Source organism: Atractosteus spatula, chromosome 1 (genome assembly GCF_055471065.1).
Source record: "Atractosteus spatula isolate fAtrSpa1 chromosome 1, fAtrSpa1.hap1, whole genome shotgun sequence".
Taxonomy (NCBI): domain Eukaryota; kingdom Metazoa; phylum Chordata; class Actinopteri; order Semionotiformes; family Lepisosteidae; genus Atractosteus; species Atractosteus spatula.
Genome location: NC_142706.1, coordinates 36,809,086 through 36,831,930, shown reverse-complemented (window position 1 = coordinate 36,831,930; position 22,845 = coordinate 36,809,086). Strand labels below are relative to the sequence as shown.

Here is a 22,845-nt window from a genome sequence, read left to right as displayed (position 1 = left end):
CAATGTAATTTTGCTCATCCATTTATTATTGGCCATAAAATGTACAGAACTTCCTATCATTTCAGAGAATTAAGAGACATTTTCTCATAAATGACTGACTATAAATCTGAAGATGGAGGTGCCAATACAGAAAAATGATTTCATCTTTAAATTAGAAAGCCGTTTCTAACAGCTATCACCTATTGGGGAATATCTGACACTCTAAAACATGTCTGGTGGCAGGGATATTCAGAAATCACTATAAACTGTGGGACTCCCTAATTTACCATCTGCCATCGCTGGTCTGTTTGTGCCAAAATTGTTATTAAGTCAAAATTACTAATGAATCAGCTGTTAAAACATGTCCTCATTAATTGTTTTCAACTCACCACACTCAAAATTGATTAAAATATCCTCATTACACCAGACATGCATCTTCAAACCAGGAACAGATAAGTAAGTAAGTAAATAAGTAAGATAAGATAAGATAAGTAAGTAAGATAAGATAAGATAATCTGTTCAGTAAGGAACAGATCCAAAAAGTATTGAATATATTGAGGTTTCCTCTATTTCTTCTGTACATTTCTGCGTTAGGCTTCCTGTCGCATAACTTGTTAGTTTCGTTAAATAATGCTGCCCTCCTTACCGTAATTTTAAGGCTTTTTGATACTGCAATTTTTTTCTGGATGCTTTCACAAAAAAAGCATCATCAGTCCACATTGATGACTGGCATTCACATTGGATGTGGTACACTTTGGTCTATTTTATTACATTATGCAAATGAGTAAAACATTGCTCTGATTGGATATATTAATATCCAATGGCCTTGTCACTGCAATTCGAATAACACAATGTTTCCAGTGAGTGTGTTTCAAAAACATAGAATGTGGAAAGCAAGACTTTCAAGCCAAAATATGAGTAATTCTTGCAAATGTGGACTCCATATGGAGTATACGTAGTGAAAAGCTTGTTTTGACTTCAGGAAGCATGGGTAATTAAATAGAAAAGCTGTTAGTCTTGGATGCAATACATATGAGTAGCAATTAGATGTACTGTATAAATAATAGATTTCATCAGGCAAAAGACGCTTGCAATAATAACCCAAGTGTTTGACAGAGGAAGCAATTTATGTACTAAAGGATGTGATACACACGTTTACCTTCAGTGAGATCACAGTAGTCAAATCCATGTTAATGGCATACCGAGCACAAACACCATTTGTTTATACATTTCTCTAAACTCCTCCACAGTCCAGGGTGTGTGCACTTAGTGATTTAAAATCCACAGTATTACCCTGAACTAAGGATACATACTGTATATAGCAATTAGGATTTTAAATAAAAGTACAAATTGTATGGGCAGTGATATTTACACTATTTTTCCTATACAAACAAATAAAGAACAGTAAAATATTATGTCTTTTTTGTAAACATATATGACACTGTACTCATGACACTCAAGCACTTACAGAAAATCTTCTTTGCTTCCTTGTTTTGAATGCAGAGCCAATGATATCGAATATCACAAAGGAGAAAAGAGGAGATTTAATCTTTCTGAGGTGATGAGATTAGTTTTAAACTTAATGACAAGGGGAACTTTTAATGTTTCATACAATGTCTCAGAACAACCTTCCAGATTACGAAAGTGTTATATTAATAAAAATATTTGGACTAAATGAATTTTGTCGCAAGCAAATCATCATGCCCACTATTGACTTAAGGTCTTCCTGAAACTTTGAGATTTAACCATTATGTTTTCTCAACATAACCAGCAGAGTGCATTTGTATATAGTTCATGATTAATTGTGCACACTGACAGATTGGTTGAGTGGCTCTGTAGGCTCTGGCTTATTTCAATAAATTATATGACCTACTGTATGTTCAGAAAAGATGTTTACATTTCCAATGCCTGAAATCCGCAATATTTCACGGAAGTGATAACTAGGAAAAATCTGCTAAATTGGTTGGAGGAATAACAAGACAAATTACACATCAAATGTCATTAGTGAGATAGACAGCTCTTGGCTCAAACTTTATGTGCTGAATAGAGGCGTTTATAAGGCAAATGAATGTTTTTTATTACTTTATTTTGCTTAAGCCTGACATCTTCTAGGCTGTGCGTCTATATAAAGATTGTAAGCCTAGTATTTTTCTGCTTATGCCCTGCACAAAACACAGCTTACAAAAAGTTTTTGATGAGTAATATTACTATGCAGTAATATTAAATGAATGGCCTTCTGCAAACTGAATTTTGGGAACTCATATGTTTGGAGCACAAGATCACAAAACATTGATGTAACTGGGCTGGAAGATAAAATAAGAGCCCTGTTCTTAAGATGTTCCTCAAACCTAGCTTCCCACATTTCAAACCTTTGTTACTAACTTAATAAATGAGTCCCTGAAATCTGGACTTTTATCTTTAGAAAAAGCTTACCACTATCACCCCTACTACACTATTTCTACTTTGCCAATTTGGAATGAATGGTGACAGCTTAATTGTAATCTCATCATTGAATCATTGATTGAACTCTTGAATTATTCATTTCAGCCAGGGTTGAGAAACAGCACAGTACAGTAACATCTCTTGTTAAGGTAATTAATTCGCTGATGACATCTGACTCTTCAAATACTGAACTGAAATAAATTCAGTATTTCATACTGCCAATCCCAACATCCTACTGGACTGAATGGAAATTTTTCAAGGGATTGCTAGGAATTACCTTCATTGGATTAACCCATATTTCATCTTTATCCATCATTATGGATTTAAGATTCACTTTTATTCTGATGATATTTAGATCTATTTGCAGACCAAATATAAGCAAATATTACTGATGCAGTCTCTGTGCTTTGAATGTGTCTGGCTGATATTAAAATGATTTAGCCAGGACACTGGCATTACACACATATATTCTGACAAATCAGCATCTTTAAGGACCATGTAATACTGTGTCCATGGTCTGGGTCCTTGGAATTTTGCTTCAGAGAAAAGAGCATCACCTATTGAGCCACCAGCGCCACCGTTGCAACCAGGTCTTCTTCATCCTATCTCAAAAGTGACCAGCCTTCCTCAAACGCCTCAGATCTGAGGATTTGTAAGGCTACAAGGTAATGGCACTGCTGTCACTAACAGTGCTGTTTCTAAACCTTTTCTGTATTGGAAATTAAAGACAATTTGAAAATATTATCATTTTATTGGGGTTGGCGTGATGGGCCATTCACATAGTTTTCCCCCCCAAAGTCCACAGACATATTGGTAGGTTAATTAACTTCTGTAACTCTGGCCCTTTTGTGAAGCCCTGTGTCTGGAGTCTGTGTGTCCAGCAATGGACTGGCAGCCAATCCAGGGCACCTTATGCCCAGTCCTTGCCTGGATAGCCTCTGGGCCACCATGACCCTAAATTTGATAAGTTGTCAATGAAAACAGTTTGATAAGATCATTTTACTACTGAATTACTGCATTGCTGCTACCATTTCTTTCCTGAAACAAAGAAAAAATACATTTATGTGAAAAATCCACCCACTTTCAAGGTGAGGAAGAAAACACAAACTCCCTGCAGATAGCACCCGTGCAAGTGGACTAAGGACCCCAGCGTTGTGAGGCTCACCACTGAGCCAACAGGCTACCAGGTGCAAAACACATAAAGCTGAAAATAAGACGTTTTTTAATGTATATTTTCTGTTTTTATCTGGTTTCCATTAATTAAAGTATCAGACACGCTCTGCAGCTTCTAGAAGACAGATATAAACATAGCATGCAAAGTAAAATGTGGACTCCCAGTTTCTATCCAAAACTTTCCCATAAGCGAATAATCTTTCTGAAAAAAAAAACTTCCATGTTTCCATTCTTTGAAACACATTATTAAAACTATATAGTCCCACTACAACTGTTTTCTTAATTTAGAAGCCTTTTAAAACATAGAATAAACTATTACAACAATGTTCCGTATTTAAACATAAACCCTCCAAATCCAGTTGGGTTATTAAAGTTATTATTAAGACTTGTTTGAAACTGGCAGTAAAATAATTGCCATGAGGTATTTTCCTATTTCTTAGCAGGGGACAAATGATAACAACAGTTGGCATAGTTGCAAAGCATGCTCATAAACTGACATTAAGTGTATCAGGGCAATTTAGAAAACTCCCACAGATATGAAACAAAATTGATCTTAAAGGTGCATTTGGAAAGGTGCTGTTTTATAAATTGTTGTGATAGAAAGTGTACTCTTTGGACATTGCTTTAATAATTAGTATTGTGTTACTTTTAATTGCATTATGTGATTTTCTTTATGGATAAAAAATGTACTAAACTGTTTTTAACTTTGAAAGAAAATAAAATCTTAAAATGTAAAAATATTTAAATGAGTGCCTCAGGAAACTTCTGCAATATAACATTTGTTGTCTGATATATAAGGATTTTCATAAAGCCACAGAGTAATTCCAGTTTTCTGAAGAATTTCACAGAATCTCCTTCAAAACAGTTTTTGACCTTGTTCGAGACTGCTACAACTTTTATATACAGAAATGCCTTCTACTAATCCATCCATTTTCTAACCACTAAATCCAATACATGGTCATGGGGAAGCTGGAGTCTATCCCAGCAGGCAATGGGTACAAGGCAGAATGCACCCTGAACAGGACACCAATTCATCACTGGCCACACAGAAACACAAACTAATGCACACACACTCATAATTGGTGAAAGTGGTTTTCCCAGAAGTAAATTAACCTACCAGTACCTCTTCAGACTGTGGGAAGAAACCCACACAAACATGGGGAGAACATACAAACCACTCAGGTAGCATCCCATGAACTGACCCCAGGGCCCCAGTGTTGCAAGGCAGCAGTGCAAATACCGTGCCACTGTGTTGCCTGTGCCTCCTGTTTTTAGATTTAAAAGGACTTCCCATTGATTTGACTTAAATTTTTTTTTAAAATTTTCTTTACTTGTGTGAAATCTGCATATATTCCCATGTCCCATCAAAAGTGACACAGTGCCTTTAATGTGTCTGTTACTTTTGTTTATTGCCAGGATCTAACCTGGTCACCCAAGGATCAAGATAAAGTTGTTTCATTCCTCTAAGCCCAGAGGTAATTGATTTGCTTGCATCTTCAGACTTATAATTAACTTGTTACTGTATTCAGTTTTGATTTAAAAAAAATACCCGTCTTCAAGTAGTGCTTCCAGTCAGTTCAACAAACACAATTTTAAGCAAGAAATCTTTCCCAATTTTGGTAACTATTTCTGTCTAAGTAGCTCTTAATAGGTGATTAATTTATGATCAATAGCCACACCTGGGAATGATCATATTTTAAATGCAACATATCAAAATTCAAAACGTTCTCACAACAAGCTTGTTTTCATCCTGCAAAGGTCCAGCTGGCAACAAAACTAAATGAGAGGAGTCCTGCAATTTGAACAAGCTTCATATGTGTTATAGTGGAAAAATGTAATTAATTTCATCCTCTGGACCTAGAGACAAGAACTAGGTACTAAAAGGACAAAAAATTTAACATTTTTCATTGCTGTACTTTCTGAGCACCCTGGTGTAATTTTATGTTTAACTAAAATTAAAATAAGAACCTGTCCTCTTTTGCTATAAAACGCCTTTGTTTGTGACTGAATTTTCCATTTACCTTTTCTAAAAATGAACAAATAAGAACAGTATTATATTTCAACACCCTACACTCTTGAAACCCCTTCTCTGGACCATTATTCCTGCTGTCCTTGTCTGTATTTCTCAGCAAAAAAATTATAAAATCAGAAGGCTAGGATAGAAATACTGAGCAATATGGATCTGCTCATATCAACAGCAGGCAATCCCTCATCATCCAAGCTGTAGGGAGATCTATATAAAAAAGGTCAGGATCAAATTATGTCAGGATTGAAAATGTAGAGGCTCCTTACCCAACTCCCACATTGTTTTAGTTATAGCCCACCAGACCTGTTCTGCTACTGTGAGAATCTTTTCCAACAAAAGCACAAGGCAAGTGCAAAATTGCCCTTTTATAGAATAGTGGAGAAATAAGAAGGAACCTTTGTTAAAAATATAACCCCATCTGGTCATTCCCAATATGTGGAAAAGGGTACCTCTAGCACTGCATGTACAAGTTTCATAGTGCTTGTGATAATACCACAAGCTTGTTCTGTGAAGAAAATATAAATGATCAATCAAAGATTAAGATTTTTGTATGCTAAAGTTAATTATCCTAAACTGTGTTCCAGGAAATTTATTCATCTGTAACGTTCAAAAAACTATGCCAGATATAGACAGCTGTTAAAGTTTTATATGAAGCCTCTAACAGAAAAAAAACATTAATAGAGTAAGCCAATTCCTTTGTTTTACCTCTTGAAATCCAACAGATGATGTCTTGGATGTGTAGACAACTTCCCTCCCAGGAGCTGACAGAGAACATGCAGAATGGAAACAAATAAAAAAAGAAAGAGGAGCCAGGAAGCCCATTTTGAGATTGTATGAATTGGAACAAGTAAAGACCATCCTTATTAAAAATATACTGCATGCTGGAATTTCTCCAATGGGGAAAGAGAATGGGGAATTAGCTATAAAGAGTTTGCAGTTATGGAAAATAGTAGAATGGACTTGCTGTATCTCCGGAGAATTGTGAATCAGTCAAATATCAAATTATAATTAATTGTAATTATAATTTAAGATGCCATCTACAGTTAGAATAAACACAATCTTTCCATGAGTCTGTAGGGAACACCAGCCTTTCTTGAAATGGATGCCAGCATAAAGGAGTGTCTGGATTAAACCAGACAGTTCAAACACAGAAAAAACACACAAAAACAGGGGCTATATGGCCTTTTCTTAAAATTAAAAAGGGTTTCATCAAAACACAAAAAAACAGTATGAATATTCTATGATAACCATAAACCATTTCTGAAAGAGGGGCAACCAGCAACCCTAAGCTCTGTTGCTGCAAAATACCCTGATAGCTAGAACAAGCTCGATTATTCAGACCCAAAGAGTACTTCCCCAATAGATCAAGTCCCACGCATGTGAAAATGCATACTGGCAATTATTCATTAATACAATTATTGAAAATACAATGGATATCACAGTCCTTCCATGGTACAACCTCACACACAATACATCACAGCTCAGGATATGCAGGTGCATATGTTCAGTATGGATTTTATATAGTATATAGGATCTGAAATAATAAATCAACAGACAGCTTGAGCTAGTGTTTCCAGAGACAAGGCAAACAACAGATTCGAAATTGGGCATAACTTGTGAATGAGTGTCCTTCACTAGAGATTGCAAACTGGAAGGAGCACTTGCTACTTGTTAGTACCATTGCAGAAGTGCTGGCATAGAAAATTTTAACAAAATTGAACCCTAAGCCCAAACTCAAACTACAGTCACAGCAGTCTTTGCGCCCAATGAAAGAACTGGAGAGGCAGAAGCAATATCTACATTATTTATAATACACAGTATAGAAAGTGGAGGATGTGGCAAACATTATCAGATGCAGGATCTTTAATGTATTCTGCCTTTTTTGTAGAGAACTCATTTGGTTCTATAGAGTTCCAATTCCTCTGATTCCACCTTAGCATTCGGATTGGCATCCAATAAAATGGAAAAGATGTCTTTTTCAGCATAAGTCATACAACAGCAGTATTGAGATCATAATGGAAATGACCACTCTGATGTATTCTTTCAAGCTAAAGGGGCCATTAAGGCCAAGTCATCTTTTAGCAGTCAGTCTTTGGTTTCAGAAAAGTGGCACAGTGGCATAGTATTACTGCCTTGTTCAATTGCAGACCTGGTGTGCTATCCTGTGTGGAGTTTGAATGTTCTCTCTGTGTTCATGTGGGTTTCCTCTAGGTGCGCCAAAGACATAGTGGTAGATTAATTGATTTCTGGGAAAACTGGCTCTAGTGTGACTGTCTACGCACGCCTGTGATGGACAGGTGTCCTATCCAAGAAGTACCCTGCCTTGCCTCTGTTGCTTGCCAGGTTAGGCTGCAGTTACCCCACAGTTCTATATAGGATAAATGAGTTAGAAAATGGTTGGAAATTTGATTGAATGCCCCAACAGCATATAGGATTCTATGCGATCACGCTCACACCAGAGCCAATTTGTATATTAATTTGAATATTTAGAGATTGCTCCATTACTTCCATGTAAACATCCTTAAACAGTTGGTCAATTAATGATGAACAGACATGTGGGAAGGACATAATGTCAAACACTTCCACAATGTGCATTTTCTTCAGCAGAGATCCTATTAGCTACAATTTAAATTAGCAATCTATATATGGAAGGCTCAGAAACTCAAAAAGTTTTACAGGACTGATACCAACTTCCCAAGACCAAGTCCTGTCTTGTGGTAAATTGCTAAATGCTTGACATAGCAGCAATCCATCTCAATTTTTTTACAAACTGTGCAATCACTGAATGCTCCACAGAGTGGCCATTTTAAATAGCTCGCAAGAATCAAATTCCCATTAATAAGGGGAGAAACAGAAGAGGAATCTGCCCTTTTCCATTTCCCAGCCATCTCTGAAGGACTGCAAACTCAAAATGAAAAAAAGATGAAAGGGATAACAAAAATAAACAGAACACAAGATTCTCAAGAGGAGCTCTAACTCTGGGTTACCATAATAGCATATACGTTATATAATCTCTTTTTTACTGTAAAACATTGTGACATTTTAAGTATACATATAATACAAATGAATAATTCCAGTGCTTTAAGGCAAAGATTTTTACGAATTTTACAGACAGTTCTCGGTCATCATGTCAGGCATAATTTCACTTATTATTCAAATATTTTAAGCAATTAAGAACAGAACCAACACCAGAGGGCTCAAAGCCCTCTTGTTTGAAGTCCTTTTGCTATATTCAGAAGAAACACTCTCAGGCTCAGTTGTTGATAGCAGTAATCCTATGATTAATACCCACACCTGTTGCAGAATGTGGTTTATCCTTTTTAAGACAATGGTTTCAATCCTGATTCTTGAGGATCACAGTTTCTGCTGGGTTTCACTCCGTCTAAAATCCAAAGATCACTTACACTATCAATCTGCTTTTGTAGTCCTTACTTTCAAAAATGTTTTCACAGCATTAACATACAAACTTCGTAAAATGTCTCCTCAATTTGATTTAAAAGAGATTGCTCCCTTATTTCTATCTAATCATCTCTTAATAAGTGATCAATTTATGAACTGACAATGGTGTGCATGTCAGTTTATCAAACGCTCACGCAATAAGTAGGGTCTTCTTTTGCTGGGGGTCTGGTTCTTCACATTTCAGCTCACACACCTGAAGGCTATGAGGCTCAGAAACCAGTACAGAGCAGATACCAATTACAAATCCCACTCATTCTTTCAAGAGCTGGAAGCAAATTTAAAAATGTTTCTTATCAACCTGTGATTAAGATTGTCTGGAACAAAATCCTGAAGAAACAGGAGACCACCAGTACTAGGATTGGGAAGAGCAGTGAAATCTCATGCTCTTCTTTCATGAAAACATCCTTTACTTGATACATTACCTATCAACAGAAAGGGTATTTCATACCTATGCTAATAGGTATCTATAAAAACAATATTCATAATATGTAAGCATACAACATGATTGTAGCATAACATGATCAGATTTCAATTTAGACACATGCACAAATGAATAGAATTAATCAATTCTTTATACACATTTACTTTATACTCTACTTTTATTTGTTTATTCTGCATTTAATATAACTACAGTGTGTATATTATACAAGCAAAGATTTTATCATATTTCCACAAAAGGACCATTACTGATATACAGAAGCAATCTGACATATAGGCGTTTCGTCTTTTAATTCCTGAATTTCTGCTAGAAGTTGCGTTTATTTTTTGCAAACAGCTTGTATGGACAACGATTTTCAGAAATATGGTATCAACTTATCTATGTGGGAAAGAATTGTATGACATGGTCTTGTGTACATTGGTTTATCTCGTAGTATGAAAATAACTACGAGTGCAGTTATAAATTCTGTATAAAGATGTTGTTGCTGTTTAAATCAACATCATATTTAAGTAATAGTTTACCACTTAGGCATTTTTTTAATTGATCATCTATTCCGAAGTTCCTTGAAGCAGCAACGTTTGAGGAGCAGAAAACAATTAAAAGATTTGATCAACCACATAATAAACAGTAGTTTATTGAGGTGCTTGATTAGGAATCCGAGAGTCAGGACCGGTGAAAACCAGTCGAAACAATCTGAAGTGTGAAAATAAATAAAATAGTTATTCTCGTTTTGAACAGAAGATGGTGCCCGAGTATTTTTTTCGTTAAACACTTCGCAAAAAAAAACTCACTAGTAGACCAAAAATTATTGTATCAATAAGTAAATTAAGCTTAGAATAAAGGAGTTTGATATTTTTGTAGCTATACTGTTGACATATTATTTCTAATTCCAGTAATTATGGTAGTAGTAATAGTATTGTTATTGCAGCTACTAATTGACAGCTAATAATACTAAAGTTTACCAAATTACTACGTAATTGTACTCTTTTTGACTTTCGCTATGGAGGAAAAAAATGGAAATCTGAAATTAATTAATAATCTATACTTCTTGATAACAGCTGTTACTGTATGTCCGGTCTCACATTCAATGTACTAGAGGGACATAAATAAGTGGATTATAATTTCTAAGGACTTTCTAAACATTTGATCGTGAACAAATGGTTTAAATAACCTAAAACGTACTAATTGTGAATGCATTATTATTTTAAAAAGTTACTATATTCCAAGGTTGTACAAGGTAATGCAGTTAAAAGGTAAAATGTGCCCTACAGAATCAAACAGTATCATTGGATTGAAGGGGTGCACATTTCATATCACCATTATTTGCTTAAATAAATACAAAATGGAAACCGTGTTAATGCCCATAAAAAAAGTAACCCAGACGTTTTTTAAACCCTTATTACGGAAACAATGCGAATGCGAGTAATTACTTTGGAAGGGGTAAATATTATGCTGTATTAATTTAAACCGTATTTTCAATTAAAAGGATCAAAGGATTATTACTTTCTTCTGTATTAAGAGCAATTTATGATCATAATCCTTACAATAGGAATTTCATTTTCTCCAAGATATATGAAGCTTGATGTAACGCCCGTCAAACTTGAGCTTATTCTGAAAGCAAGCCTATTCGCTTCCCGTACGTGAAAAATGACACAAGGTCATGGCAGTTTGTCCTTTCATTTTAATTCTATGTCAAATATTAAACATGGTTACCTGCACATTTACGAGGTGAATAACAGGAGTACCGCAATTTATACTTTGAAACACGGAAGATCAATGTCATCTTTTTTGCGCATCACAAATTCCATCAGTTTGATCATTGTATCTAATACAACCTGTTCAGACACAGAATAAGAAATTCAGGAATATGACAAACCCTTAAACGCGAACGAGGTTTACCGGGCATTCTTTACAGCTTTAAAAGGGACAACTGTTTGAACTTGAATAAAACAGATACACCTTTAAGTTTGATTAGTAAGTCTTATCACAACCAAATATACAACTTCAGGAAAATCAGGCCTAAGTCATAAATCTTTAGCCCGAATATCCTTTCAGATATGTTCCTAATATAAAAAAATGCTTTACTCTATACTGCACTACAGCATACTCTATAGTAAAATTAGTAAAATTAAACACTTAGTGATCTATGAAGTAAAAGGTACTAATGTTAAAATAGATTGACATAAATACAGACTGTATTCGATGTGTCAATATTTACTATAAAGTTACATTATAACTTAAGGTTAAATCATTGCTATGAGGAGAATAATTATGGAAAGAGAACGAAAGCAAAAATATTGAAATATTCAGTGAAAATATTCAGTTTCCTTTACCGTATTCACTGTTTGGTTGATGCAATGTCTAAATTGTTCCAGGTTGTGATCTTTAATGTCCAGGAGTCTACATGGCGCCGTCCACATGGAGCTGAAAGAAAAACTGCGATTCTCTCCGATAACTGCCCATTGCGATCTTAAGGATGGTAAAAACAAAAGTGAGTTTTGTTTTCTGTCAAGCCTCAGGGAAGAAAAAGAAAAAAAAAGATCTCTTCTTGAAAAGAGCCGGCAAATCCTTTTTGCTCTTTTGTGCGAACTTTTCCTTTTCAGATGGAGCGTTCATCCGTGTGATTCTCAACTTATTGTCATTACTTATTTATTAATTGTTCTCATCTGGGTGTAATTGAGCAATGAGAGATTCCAGCCCAAAGGGTGGACAAACTGGTGCCCAGAGCAAAACTTGTCACATCGCTGTCTTTTCTTCTGACATCTCCCTGTGATTGATCAGGCTTAATTCCAAAGTCTTCACTTCAAAAGAACTGAAGGCGATTACTGCAACGACGAAGATGATTTAATAATAATAATAATAATAATAATAATAATGATGATGATGATGATGATGATATTTACAGATTCCTAAAGCGAATGCCAATTGCAAAATCAATGTTCGATTTACGATCTATATTTATATCTGTCTGCATTTTATGTTCAGAAGATGAAAACAGGTAGGCCTATAGGCCTGTTTTCTTAATTGTGTATTAAAACCCTCATTGCCAGTTTAGGAATGATAAAAGTTCCACTTTGCCTCCAGCTACCGTCTAGCTGGAGCCAAAGTGCGTCTGTGGAATATTGCCTTTGCTCATACAGTAATTATTCACCTCCAACTTAGCCTCAACCTAAAAGTTTTCAATTGCTGAAAACTGGACTATAAACGACTTGTTTTTTAATGAATTCGGGTGGAAATATGAAAACATGTTTTGTGTAGCCGCTTGTATTTCCAGAGACGATATTGAAGTGGGACCAATAGCGCATCGACTGTTGAGGAATTACAGATACTGTACTGTACGTCCGTACTGAAATTAAGCCTTCGTGGTGAAAAATACCCCCTGGGAATTTAATATTACTGTTTATGGAATTATTAAACTATTTCATAAACAACAGACGAACTTCTTTACAACCGAAGAACTGTCACCTTTGCGATTGTGTTTTTTTTAGGGTGTAATTGTGTCTGTACTTAATTGTAGACCACGCCAGGCTTCGATCCAATCTCCAATCTTAATTGTAGATCGAAGTCCAGCAACTGGTTTTGTAGATACTGGTCCCACAGAGCTTGCCCGGCGCCAAGACAATCTGAGGAGGTTATTTCAAAGCAATAGGTAACAGCTGTAGAAATATTAAGTTATGTTCTGTAAAATGATATATGACAGTTTAAATACACACTATAACACCTAACCATTACAACTAAAGAACTGTATGGGCGTCTTTTTAAAAAGACCACATTCCTTACCATCGTTAAAGGTAAGAGAACTATAATTAAGCCAAAAAAAATCTACACTTGTAACTCAGTTTCGAAAACTGAACCTGTCAATCACAATTTTTTTAGATTATCAAGGCCAAATAAATACGAAGAACAAAATGTCACGTTTTCAGTGTTAAATGTTGACTCTCATAAAAACATGCATATTGTTGCCTAAACAGATTTTCACATTAACCCTTCTTCTCAATGATATTACAAATGTAAATAAATCGGCATTTTCCCTTAGTCCGTGAAAGGCAAATTATGTAAATCGGAAGAGATTACATTTGTCTTGAGTGTTTTCGGTAGACAAACCAAAAATGACTGCAGAAAAAAACAAATCATATGACAACTATTTACACCAATAAATAATACTTATTTGTTATTTGTTATGTGCTATAAACAATCATTGAATCCGTTTTCAATAGGCATGTTAAAATGGTGTAGGGAACTACTTGATACATGTTAAAATGGGAATTCTAGCTACAAGGAAGTAGTAAATTCTATGCTAAAATAAAAACAAAAACTTCAGGTGTGCAAGCTCCAAAGCCGAAACATTGCATTGCTTTCTTCTTATATAATTGAATTTCGTTGTACCTAACATAAAGCAGTGTAAATGTTCAAATACATTAGAACTTTTCTTTATAGTTAAATCATTAGTTATGAAAAAGTTCGCTGAATATGGTATGTGCAAATCTTCGTTTTATTACAATAGCGTGCTATACTCGCTTGATACTAATAAAGTGTTTATTTACAGCCGTTTTTTTTACATAACTCATATGTGCAAAATAGGGACGGTTCTCCGCCATACACTGAGACTGTAGGTTACCCTGTCATCATTCCGGGACACAGTGCTTTTATTTTCCAGTGTTGACTCCTGAAAAGTGTTAGGCATTGTTGGTATTTGTTTTTAATGAAATGTAATCATTTGTTGAATTATTTCTAAACTTAGAAGCCCCTGTCTCAACCATATGCAATAAAGACGGACTAGCACATAATGAAAAAGAATAAACATTTTATTGTTAATTTATTTAACAAATATAGTCATAATATAAATGATGATATTTTTCAAATATACAGTATATTACAGTACACAAATCCCTTTCAAAGGGAACAATAACACACACAACAGACAGCGCTGTTAAATTAAATTGCTAGTTTTCGTTTTGCGATTTCAATAAAGAGCATTCGTCTACTGATGAACTGCCATTAGAAACACACTCCCCAAACTGTTTTACTTTTGAACGTTGAAACAGTAGCTTTCGCTTGCTATAGCTTCTCCGAGTTCACGGAGTTTTAATTTAGTGGCGCAGAAAATCCAGACCACACCAGCATTTTTAACTATAAGTGGAGCATATTTCTATAGAATATCGATAATGCGCCAGTCTTATTTAAATAAAACACATGGGGGGGAAAAGAATCACAAAATAGAGGCCAGTATAAACGGCTTCAGGTATCGGTGGTGATCAGTTTAATAAACGAAGCTGAACACCTGTAAAATGTGTTCAAGGATCTTCTCAAAATAAGTCTTTTAAACTTGATTTATGACATGTTTTGACCGTGGCCTTACCAATTCATTTGCCAAATCTAGAATCACTACCCGTCGTACCCATTTCTCCCATTGAAGAAAAGTTCGTTCTCGTTGGTCAAATATATGAATGACAATGTTTGTGGCACTTTTCTGTTACTGTGGTGTTGGAAAAAAAACTACCGGAGGTATATTCGAAGTCACCAATGGAGGGCCTGTCGTTCATGCCAGGTGATACATACTATATCCAACATGAGCTGCATAGAGTCCAACTGGAGACACCGGCAACGAATGTCTTTGAAAAGGATGCGATGCGGCGTAGGACGTGGGGACATGAGTACCAAGTGGAAAGGAAATTCCAAACGCCGGAGGCAACATTGGTTTGGCTGCCATTTTCAGCTTCTCTAATTCTGCTTCTTGCAGCCTCTTTGCTTTCGCTCTTCTGTTTTGGAACCAGATTTTGACTTGTGTCTCTGTCAGGTTGAGCGAGCTGGAGAATTCTGCTCGTTCAGCTATTGACAGGTACTGCTTTTGTCGGAATTTCCTCTCCAGCGCCAAAAGCTGAGAAGTGGTAAAAGGGGTCCTGGGCTTCCTATTAGTTTTGTGCTTTCTCAAGGGACAGGCAGGGGGGCTGAGTCTTCCTAAAATAATCACAAACACGAATAATTAGTTTTTCATACAGTTTCAAGACAAAGTATAAGCACTAAACATCTTGTTAATTTTGACCGTTTGTATAAATGACTAAGTCAGTCTTTAATGCTTTCCTGGAAATGAAACTCGGACTTCTGCAAAACAAAATGACACCGTTTTGAGGTTTCTCGAACTAAAAAAATTCAGCTTGCATTAAATCATATTTGTAAAATATAAATTATGAAAAAAATGAACGGTTCAAAATTAGTTTTCACTAAGCATCTCTTTTCGAAAAGCATTTCAAAGTGGCTGGTCACTTGCAAGTACATAGAAATTGTCCCGTTTTTAACACCAGCGCTCCTTGCAGTGAAGTATCGCACGTGCGCTCCCCTTGGTAGAAAACAACTATAGGTGAGAAACATATCGTGCATATAACCACAAACATATTTGGTTAAAATTGTAAGCTTACATCAAGGGATTTAAAAAAAAAGAAGAATATAAATCAGAAGACAAGACACAAGAAAAAACAGAAGAAACTTACTTGAAGGCGGAGGAGAGAACCGTGGATTTTGTATCCAAGAATTCCGCTCTTGCCTTTCCGGGCTCTCCGATTTGACAAGTGCATCCTCTTGCATTTTCATTAGTCCTCCAACTGAGAACGGCGAGTTGATGGTCAAAGGGGAAACCGTGGTCTCTGGACTATTTAATGTACCCATTCTTGGACTTAGTGTATGAGATGTTCCTGCAACAGATGTTCCTTCGGTACCTGTCAAATCTCTGCTGGGTTTCTTATCTGCCATCAGAGCTTCAACACTAAATGGAAGGATAGTAACTTTAGGCTTCTCTGTTTCCTCTTCGCCTGCCATATTCAGATTAGTTTGCATTTCGCTTCTGTTCAGCGCCGCGCGTGAAGTCTCTTCAGCTTTCAAGTCAATCGTTAAAGAAGTCATATCAATACTTGGGGCCATACAGAGTCAGTCTGTTCTAATGTTAATGGTCAAAGCGAAATCAAACTCACAGGAAAGGAGCGAGATCCTTCTGCATTTAAAACATGGTCACGTTTATTGAACACAGTCGCAAGACCTTGCTAATAAGGGTGGCTGACTGAGGACGTTATCCAATGAGCACCAAGAGGGGTGGGACAGAATTCTGCTGTTCGCTTTTAGGGCAGTTCATGCTGTCATCTAAGACTTTCAACGAGTTATTGGGCTGGGGGAATGTAAACAATTAAGTTACACATTTCGCAGCTAAAGACCTGTTTTAATATACAAACACAATCAAAACCAGCTTTTGTTGACGCTGTTCAGAAATGGAGCGTGAATTTGATGCTCCATGTGAAAAAATATAGGTTATTATCAACAACAACAACAACAACAACAACAATAATAATAATAATAATAATAATAATAATAATAATAATAATAATCCTGTGAATATACTGCTTGCATAACATTACTCAGTCTCACATTACACTCATTAACATTACTCTTAATGTGATTGGCCCCTTGCTGAGGAAAGTTTATTGATAGCTCCGGGGCTCTAATCTCATGGAAACACACAAGCCATTGCAGTCATTTAAGGGTAATTATCTGGCTTGGAGGAGGGATCATTGGGAATTTTTTCCTTTGACGAGATCCATTAAAATCAGAAATGATGTGCATTCATAAAGGGGGTGGGGTAACAGAGAGGGAATGCTAGATTAAATTGGTTACCCCAGACAGATATTTCAAACTTATCATCGTTATCTTCACGGTTGCATGTTTCGTAATCGTTTGGTGAATTAAAAAAAAAGCTGAAAAGATTCAACTATTCAAAAGTAAAACTACATTTAACAGACTCTTCTAAACGACCTCTTCTAAAATCCATAAAAAGCTAATTAAATTTAAAAGAGTTATTTTTCCTGAAAAAAAGACCAACCACATTTAATAAAGTCTTCTTTTCAGTTATTATCAGATGTGATGCAATATAAAATTAATGTGCTGTTAGATGTATGGAAAGCAATAAATACATTTTATTTTCTTTGTGGATTTAGTACCTTCTCTGGGAAGCGTCTGCATCGCTAATTGCTAAGTATAAACAATCTGTCACGATTAGTCAGTGCCTCTAATAGGCAGACAAGTTATGTTGTTTTTAGGCGCCAGCAGCGGTCTGATCAAAGGACTCAACTTCAGGGAGACTATTGAAAAACTTTAACCCGCATCAAGAGAGCAGCCCGCCTTCTTCTGCCCGCCCTAGCCCTGGGACATTAGGCTATTCAGCCTGAAAAATTAGCTTTCTCAGCCGATCGCACGCCATTTTCCAACTTTTTTCATATGGACTAGTTTAATAATACTCAGAGAAAAGGTCACCACCCCCCACTAGTGATCATGAGAGCACCCCCCAAAATAAGAATTCCTCGTAACAAACCCCTGCGCTGAAGTCTCGAGAATGGAATGTTCTTTCCTGCTTGCTAGTGTGCATCATTCTGTGACTTTAAAGTTACAGTCGGTTTACTATACCAATACGAAGTGTTTACTGACATGAATTGAGCAAACGCAGCTACTACAAAAGAGCAATTGATTGGATTTTCATAAACTGAGAGGTTTCCTTTTCAAATGTACACGGTGTGCAAAATTCATGTCAGAACTACAGGATTACATTTTCCAAATATTTTGCGGTGTTCTTGTTCCTGTTATCTTGGCAACAGTAATTGGTTGTAACTGATATAAAATTACACGCTAACAGTAATTTTGTATTTCCTTAATTTCGCATCCGGCACTTAGAAGAAATAAATCTGCAATTAAGTTTGGAAACACTTACAGCCCATTACATAAAATGAGTAGCACTGTGTGCTTTCCCGTTCCTCTCCTTTGATGTCTTAAAACCTCTTAAGTAACAAGGCTTCTTCAAAAGTGAAGCATCCCAATGCACTGAGATGTTATGTGTGAATAAATGCAATTTTCCGGCCAAACATGAATATATACACGAGTACACGCAATTACACACATAAATATTGACACCTTGTATCGCACCCTTTAAAAAGCATCTGTATGTAGAGAGCACACGTTTTAGAATTTTGTCTAGTTGTGGTCCAGTGAAATATTTACAACCTTCGACAGATTCGACTTGCTATTTCAACAATTTGCGAAATTACAGTCTGACGTTTGTAGTAGCAGTTTACATTTTCAGCGTTTGCTTCAGTATAGTGTTTGTATTGTGAAATGTGGAGCTCAGTAGGACACTGACGCTAGATAACAATATTGGGCAATTAGCATCCTAAACAGTGTCTTTTAAAGTAATGAATGTGCCACGGAAAGCCGATTACCATAGCGTTTGATTTCAATTTCAATGCAACAAATGAAGGCTGAACTAGGATAAATAGCAACTATAAGCCACTTCAGACCTTTGTTTGACTTTATAAACTTTATCTTTGATTCGGTGTGAGGAGGCAGCAGAAAGGGACAATGACCCTTTGTCTTCCTCGCACCGAAGTTGTCTTAACTCTTTTCATGCAAAGCCTGTCAATTTTGACATTAAAGACGGCGGACTTCAAACAATTTCACAAATAGCAATGCTTTCGGTCGATGAAATCTATATTACCTTATAATGAAGTGCAACGTCTTCCGGGAAAGATAGTTGTTGCTTATTTGACTTTTCATTTTCAACTTTTATATTTGTCTTTTAATTTAAATGTATGGAGTTGACATTTTTATGGTAATGATAATGCTACTAATTTCTGATTTGTTTCTTCTGCACTTTAGGTTTGCAAAACTGTATGCATTATTGCGTAATCACCTGACAAACAGGTTTCATTGTCTTTGTAACAACAAAGATGTAGTACGGAAGAAATTCCTGCAGAAGTGGTTGCTATCTCTTTAAAGCTCCTAGAATATGCAGCTTTGAAAGGAATGCACTCTTTCGAGTGGCCGAAATTAATTTGATCGCGACATTATGATGCACTTGAAAAAGATGAAAGAAAAGGCTGGCCGTCTCCTGCAAGATCTCTATAATTATAGATAATATATCCTATTTCAAAGCAATTAGCTCAATCAGGCGTAACGAGGCACTTTGCTGCCAGGGAGTAACAATGCCTTACGGTTATTTAAGCTTCAAGATGTCAGGCAGACTCCAAGGGTCTTCGGCTTGCCTAAAAGTCTTGGCTCAGTTGGTAATTCCGTGGCAGCGTAGTCTTTTCACTGGCACAGTTCTATATAAGTAATAATGGGGGTTATTATGTTGCTAACTTGCCAATTCTGAGTTTCGAAAAGCTAGTACACTCTGTCTCACTTCAAGGATGTAAATTATGAAGGCGCTTTAGCTTTATATAACAAATATGGTAAGTGGAAGAGATATTAACTCCTGAAACTTTGCCCCCCTGCCCCCCAACACACAGAAACAACTAGAAAAAAAAAGAAATTTCCAATGATGTGTACTGGCCCGATTAAAAATCTGTCTTGTATAATGTATTTTAAAAATGATAAAATGAATCACGCCAACTGTAATTTATATATGTCTTTCTTCATCACAAGAATACACATACAAGTTGCACTACCTTTAAACGTCAGGTGCCAACCTGGAAATGTCTTGTCGTCGATAAAGCCAGCTAATCTGTTATAGGAAATTAAATATTTTATTGCTCAATCATTATTTTCTGTCAGCAGGCTTTAATTTTAATCCCAAATACGTTGCCACCAGGACTAACCATTTCAAGTGTTCTTGTGTACCACTACAGGACATCTGTATTTAAAATTTCCTATTGTAGAGCTTCTCTCGAGAACACATACTGTAAATTACGTGAACTATGCTTTAACAAGCATAATTTATTACAGATTATTATTGCAACAGATTATTGGGGTTATTATTACAAATATTTGTAGCAATAATAGCACACGAACAGCACTTACCGTAGCCTAGTTCGTTATTAAACCAATAAATCTTTTCTTTTGATATATTTCGCACAATAATTGTAAATGAAATACGCTTCAAGACCATTATCTCATCATGAGACGTTTTAGGTCACTAAGGAAAATTATAAAAAATGTTGCATTGATCTGGTTGTAAACAAACACCAAAACACTATTAATACGGATTTTCTCCCTCGATCCTAGCAATTGCTATTGATGATAAATTTATTGTTTTGACATACCCAGAACACTCCTGTTTTACAACGTGGAGACGCTCATATTTTTAAGTCCCTTCACGTCCCAGTTGGCTCACTTCGTTCGGCTCGTGTTAGCCTCCTTAATGTTCCAATGACTTCACATCGTACAGAGCTTTTTCAGGGGTAGCCGCTCGTCTTTCGGATCTTCTTCCCGACCATATTCATGTTTTAAAATGCCTTAAAACTTACATGTCTTCCATGGCCTTTAATTCATAATCTGTTTAAGTCCACATGTATACATGGTTCTATTGTATTTTCTGTTTACAAAACTTTCGGTATGTATAATTTTGTGTACAATTCCTTGTGAACGCTCTGGACTGAAAGGCGCTATATAGAATATAATTATGTAAAATATTGCTCTATGCAATTTAACACGACTGCCAATGCAAGTAGCAGCTTGGCCGTAATGCAGTAAAGTAATTCTTTATTATATCCAGTTTCACAGTACTGGGTACAAGTCTAGTCACAAGGTGTTCAACAACAAACAAACATGTAAGAAAAAAATAACTAGAGAACCGGAAAAGACTGAGTAGAGCTGTTAATAGAATGATCTAATAACGTTTGGCCTGTGGATTATTTTTGGTCTAATGTATTAATGTGTTGTTTCTTTTGTAAAAGTAGCAGCTTTGGCAATAGTGTAAATAGACATGTCAATAAAGCAACTCGAATCACTGGCTGAGAGAAAGTGAGAGAGAAAAAACATCTGGATTTTACTCGTGGTCGAAAAAAGATTATTTCTGAACACTGACGTACATTGAGTAGTTAATTCTATTTTATTGTTATTAAAGGAAATATCGTGCTTCCTCTTGCACATTTATTTCTGTCATAAGGCGATAAATGAGCTACCAGAGAATATCTATTTCAGCTGAAGACACTAGACCTAAAAATAACAAAAGACTGTATGGATCTGCTATAGCTATATCCTCGCATTGGAGTTCACGTTGTTATTTGTGTGTACAGTATATACAGTCAATTACACTTCCTTATTGCATTTTTTGTCACAGATAACATTCTTTCAATTTTTTTTTCATTTTAGGCAATATACTTTTTCTTTTCTTTTTTTATCGAAAAACGGTCACTGTCAAGCACATTAACTTTTGAATGTGTATGTATCTTTGCATTTAAGTGTGTGTCTATGATTAATGCATACGCACTGTACGCACTTACATATGTAAGTCTTCTATAAGGATGCAAAAGTCTCTTTACTGCTCGTGTTAGACAAGCTGTTGCCATTTTTTTTTCCTGGGGGTGTGTCTCCGGTTATAAATTTAGCCAATTTATGTCAAGACATTTTCATTAACCTCGAAGTGTACTGTATATCAAAAACTGCTGGATGCTTCTGCCGAACATTTAACTTAAGTCCAGTTGGTACGAAGGTGCAACGGGATCCCTAGCATGGAAGTAAATAAAAACAATGTTGCTAATTGATGGAAAGGTTACCACTTTTACACAGCCCAAGTGATGAAACATTCGTAATTTATACCCATTCGCCACTAGTAAAGTGAACATAAGACTTTGACTACATCTATCTCCTCGAATTGGCTTCTGCACATAGGTGCAAACAGACGCAGGATTCTAGTGATATTGTTTAATAATACACTATCGTAGGGATTTGCTCAAATCAGCTCCTCTGAAATTTCATTGCCTACTGCATATGTTATCTGTAATTTAATGTTAGTTCATTGTATTTCAATTATGCGTTTCCTTTACTGAGATCTAAAAATAGAAAATATCGTTTACAGAATGACAACCGTTAATCGCTAGAGGTTGCGGACCCTAACTAAGGTTGCTACTCCTTGACATGTTGCCACGACTCTTAACACCTGGATCCAAACAGTTGGACCACTGTTTAATATTAATGCAATTCTTCCAGACGAATCAACAAACGTTACTCTTCTGCCGTTTTTTTCTATTTTTTATTATAATTGATTTTTATTGACCGAGATTAAAATGCATATGGGTCGTGATTCAATACCAATTAATATTGTTTAAATAATGCAATGGAAGAAAGCGGAGGAAAATGGTATTTAGCAGTGTGCCATGATCTATTGTTATGTGCAACAAGTAGTCGTGGGATCAAATTGCTTATATTCATTTCATACATCATTGTGGATGTACTTTGTGTATTTCTTTTGAATTTGAGTCAGATGCATGTCTATTCTGGCATTACTTGATTACTTGCCTCTGGACATTTGTTAGTCTAATTAAATCATCTAGATTTAAATCAGTTTAAATAATTC

At 35.8% G+C, this 22,845-nt stretch overlaps 1 protein-coding gene across 1 annotated transcript; it reads right to left on the bottom strand.

Moving 5' to 3' along the window:
- Positions 1 to 14,305: 14,305 nt before the first annotated feature.
- On the bottom strand, positions 14,306 to 16,529 carry msx1a (muscle segment homeobox 1a). The gene is made up of 2 exons (XM_088911264.1): positions 16,007 to 16,529; positions 14,306 to 15,476 (listed from the first exon to the last, which is right to left on the bottom strand). The coding sequence occupies exons 1-2, from the start codon at positions 16,431 to 16,433 to the stop codon at positions 15,058 to 15,060; spliced, it is 846 nt and encodes a 281-aa protein (XP_088767390.1). The 5' UTR covers positions 16,434 to 16,529; the 3' UTR covers positions 14,306 to 15,057.
- Positions 16,530 to 22,845: the final 6,316 nt, after the last annotated feature.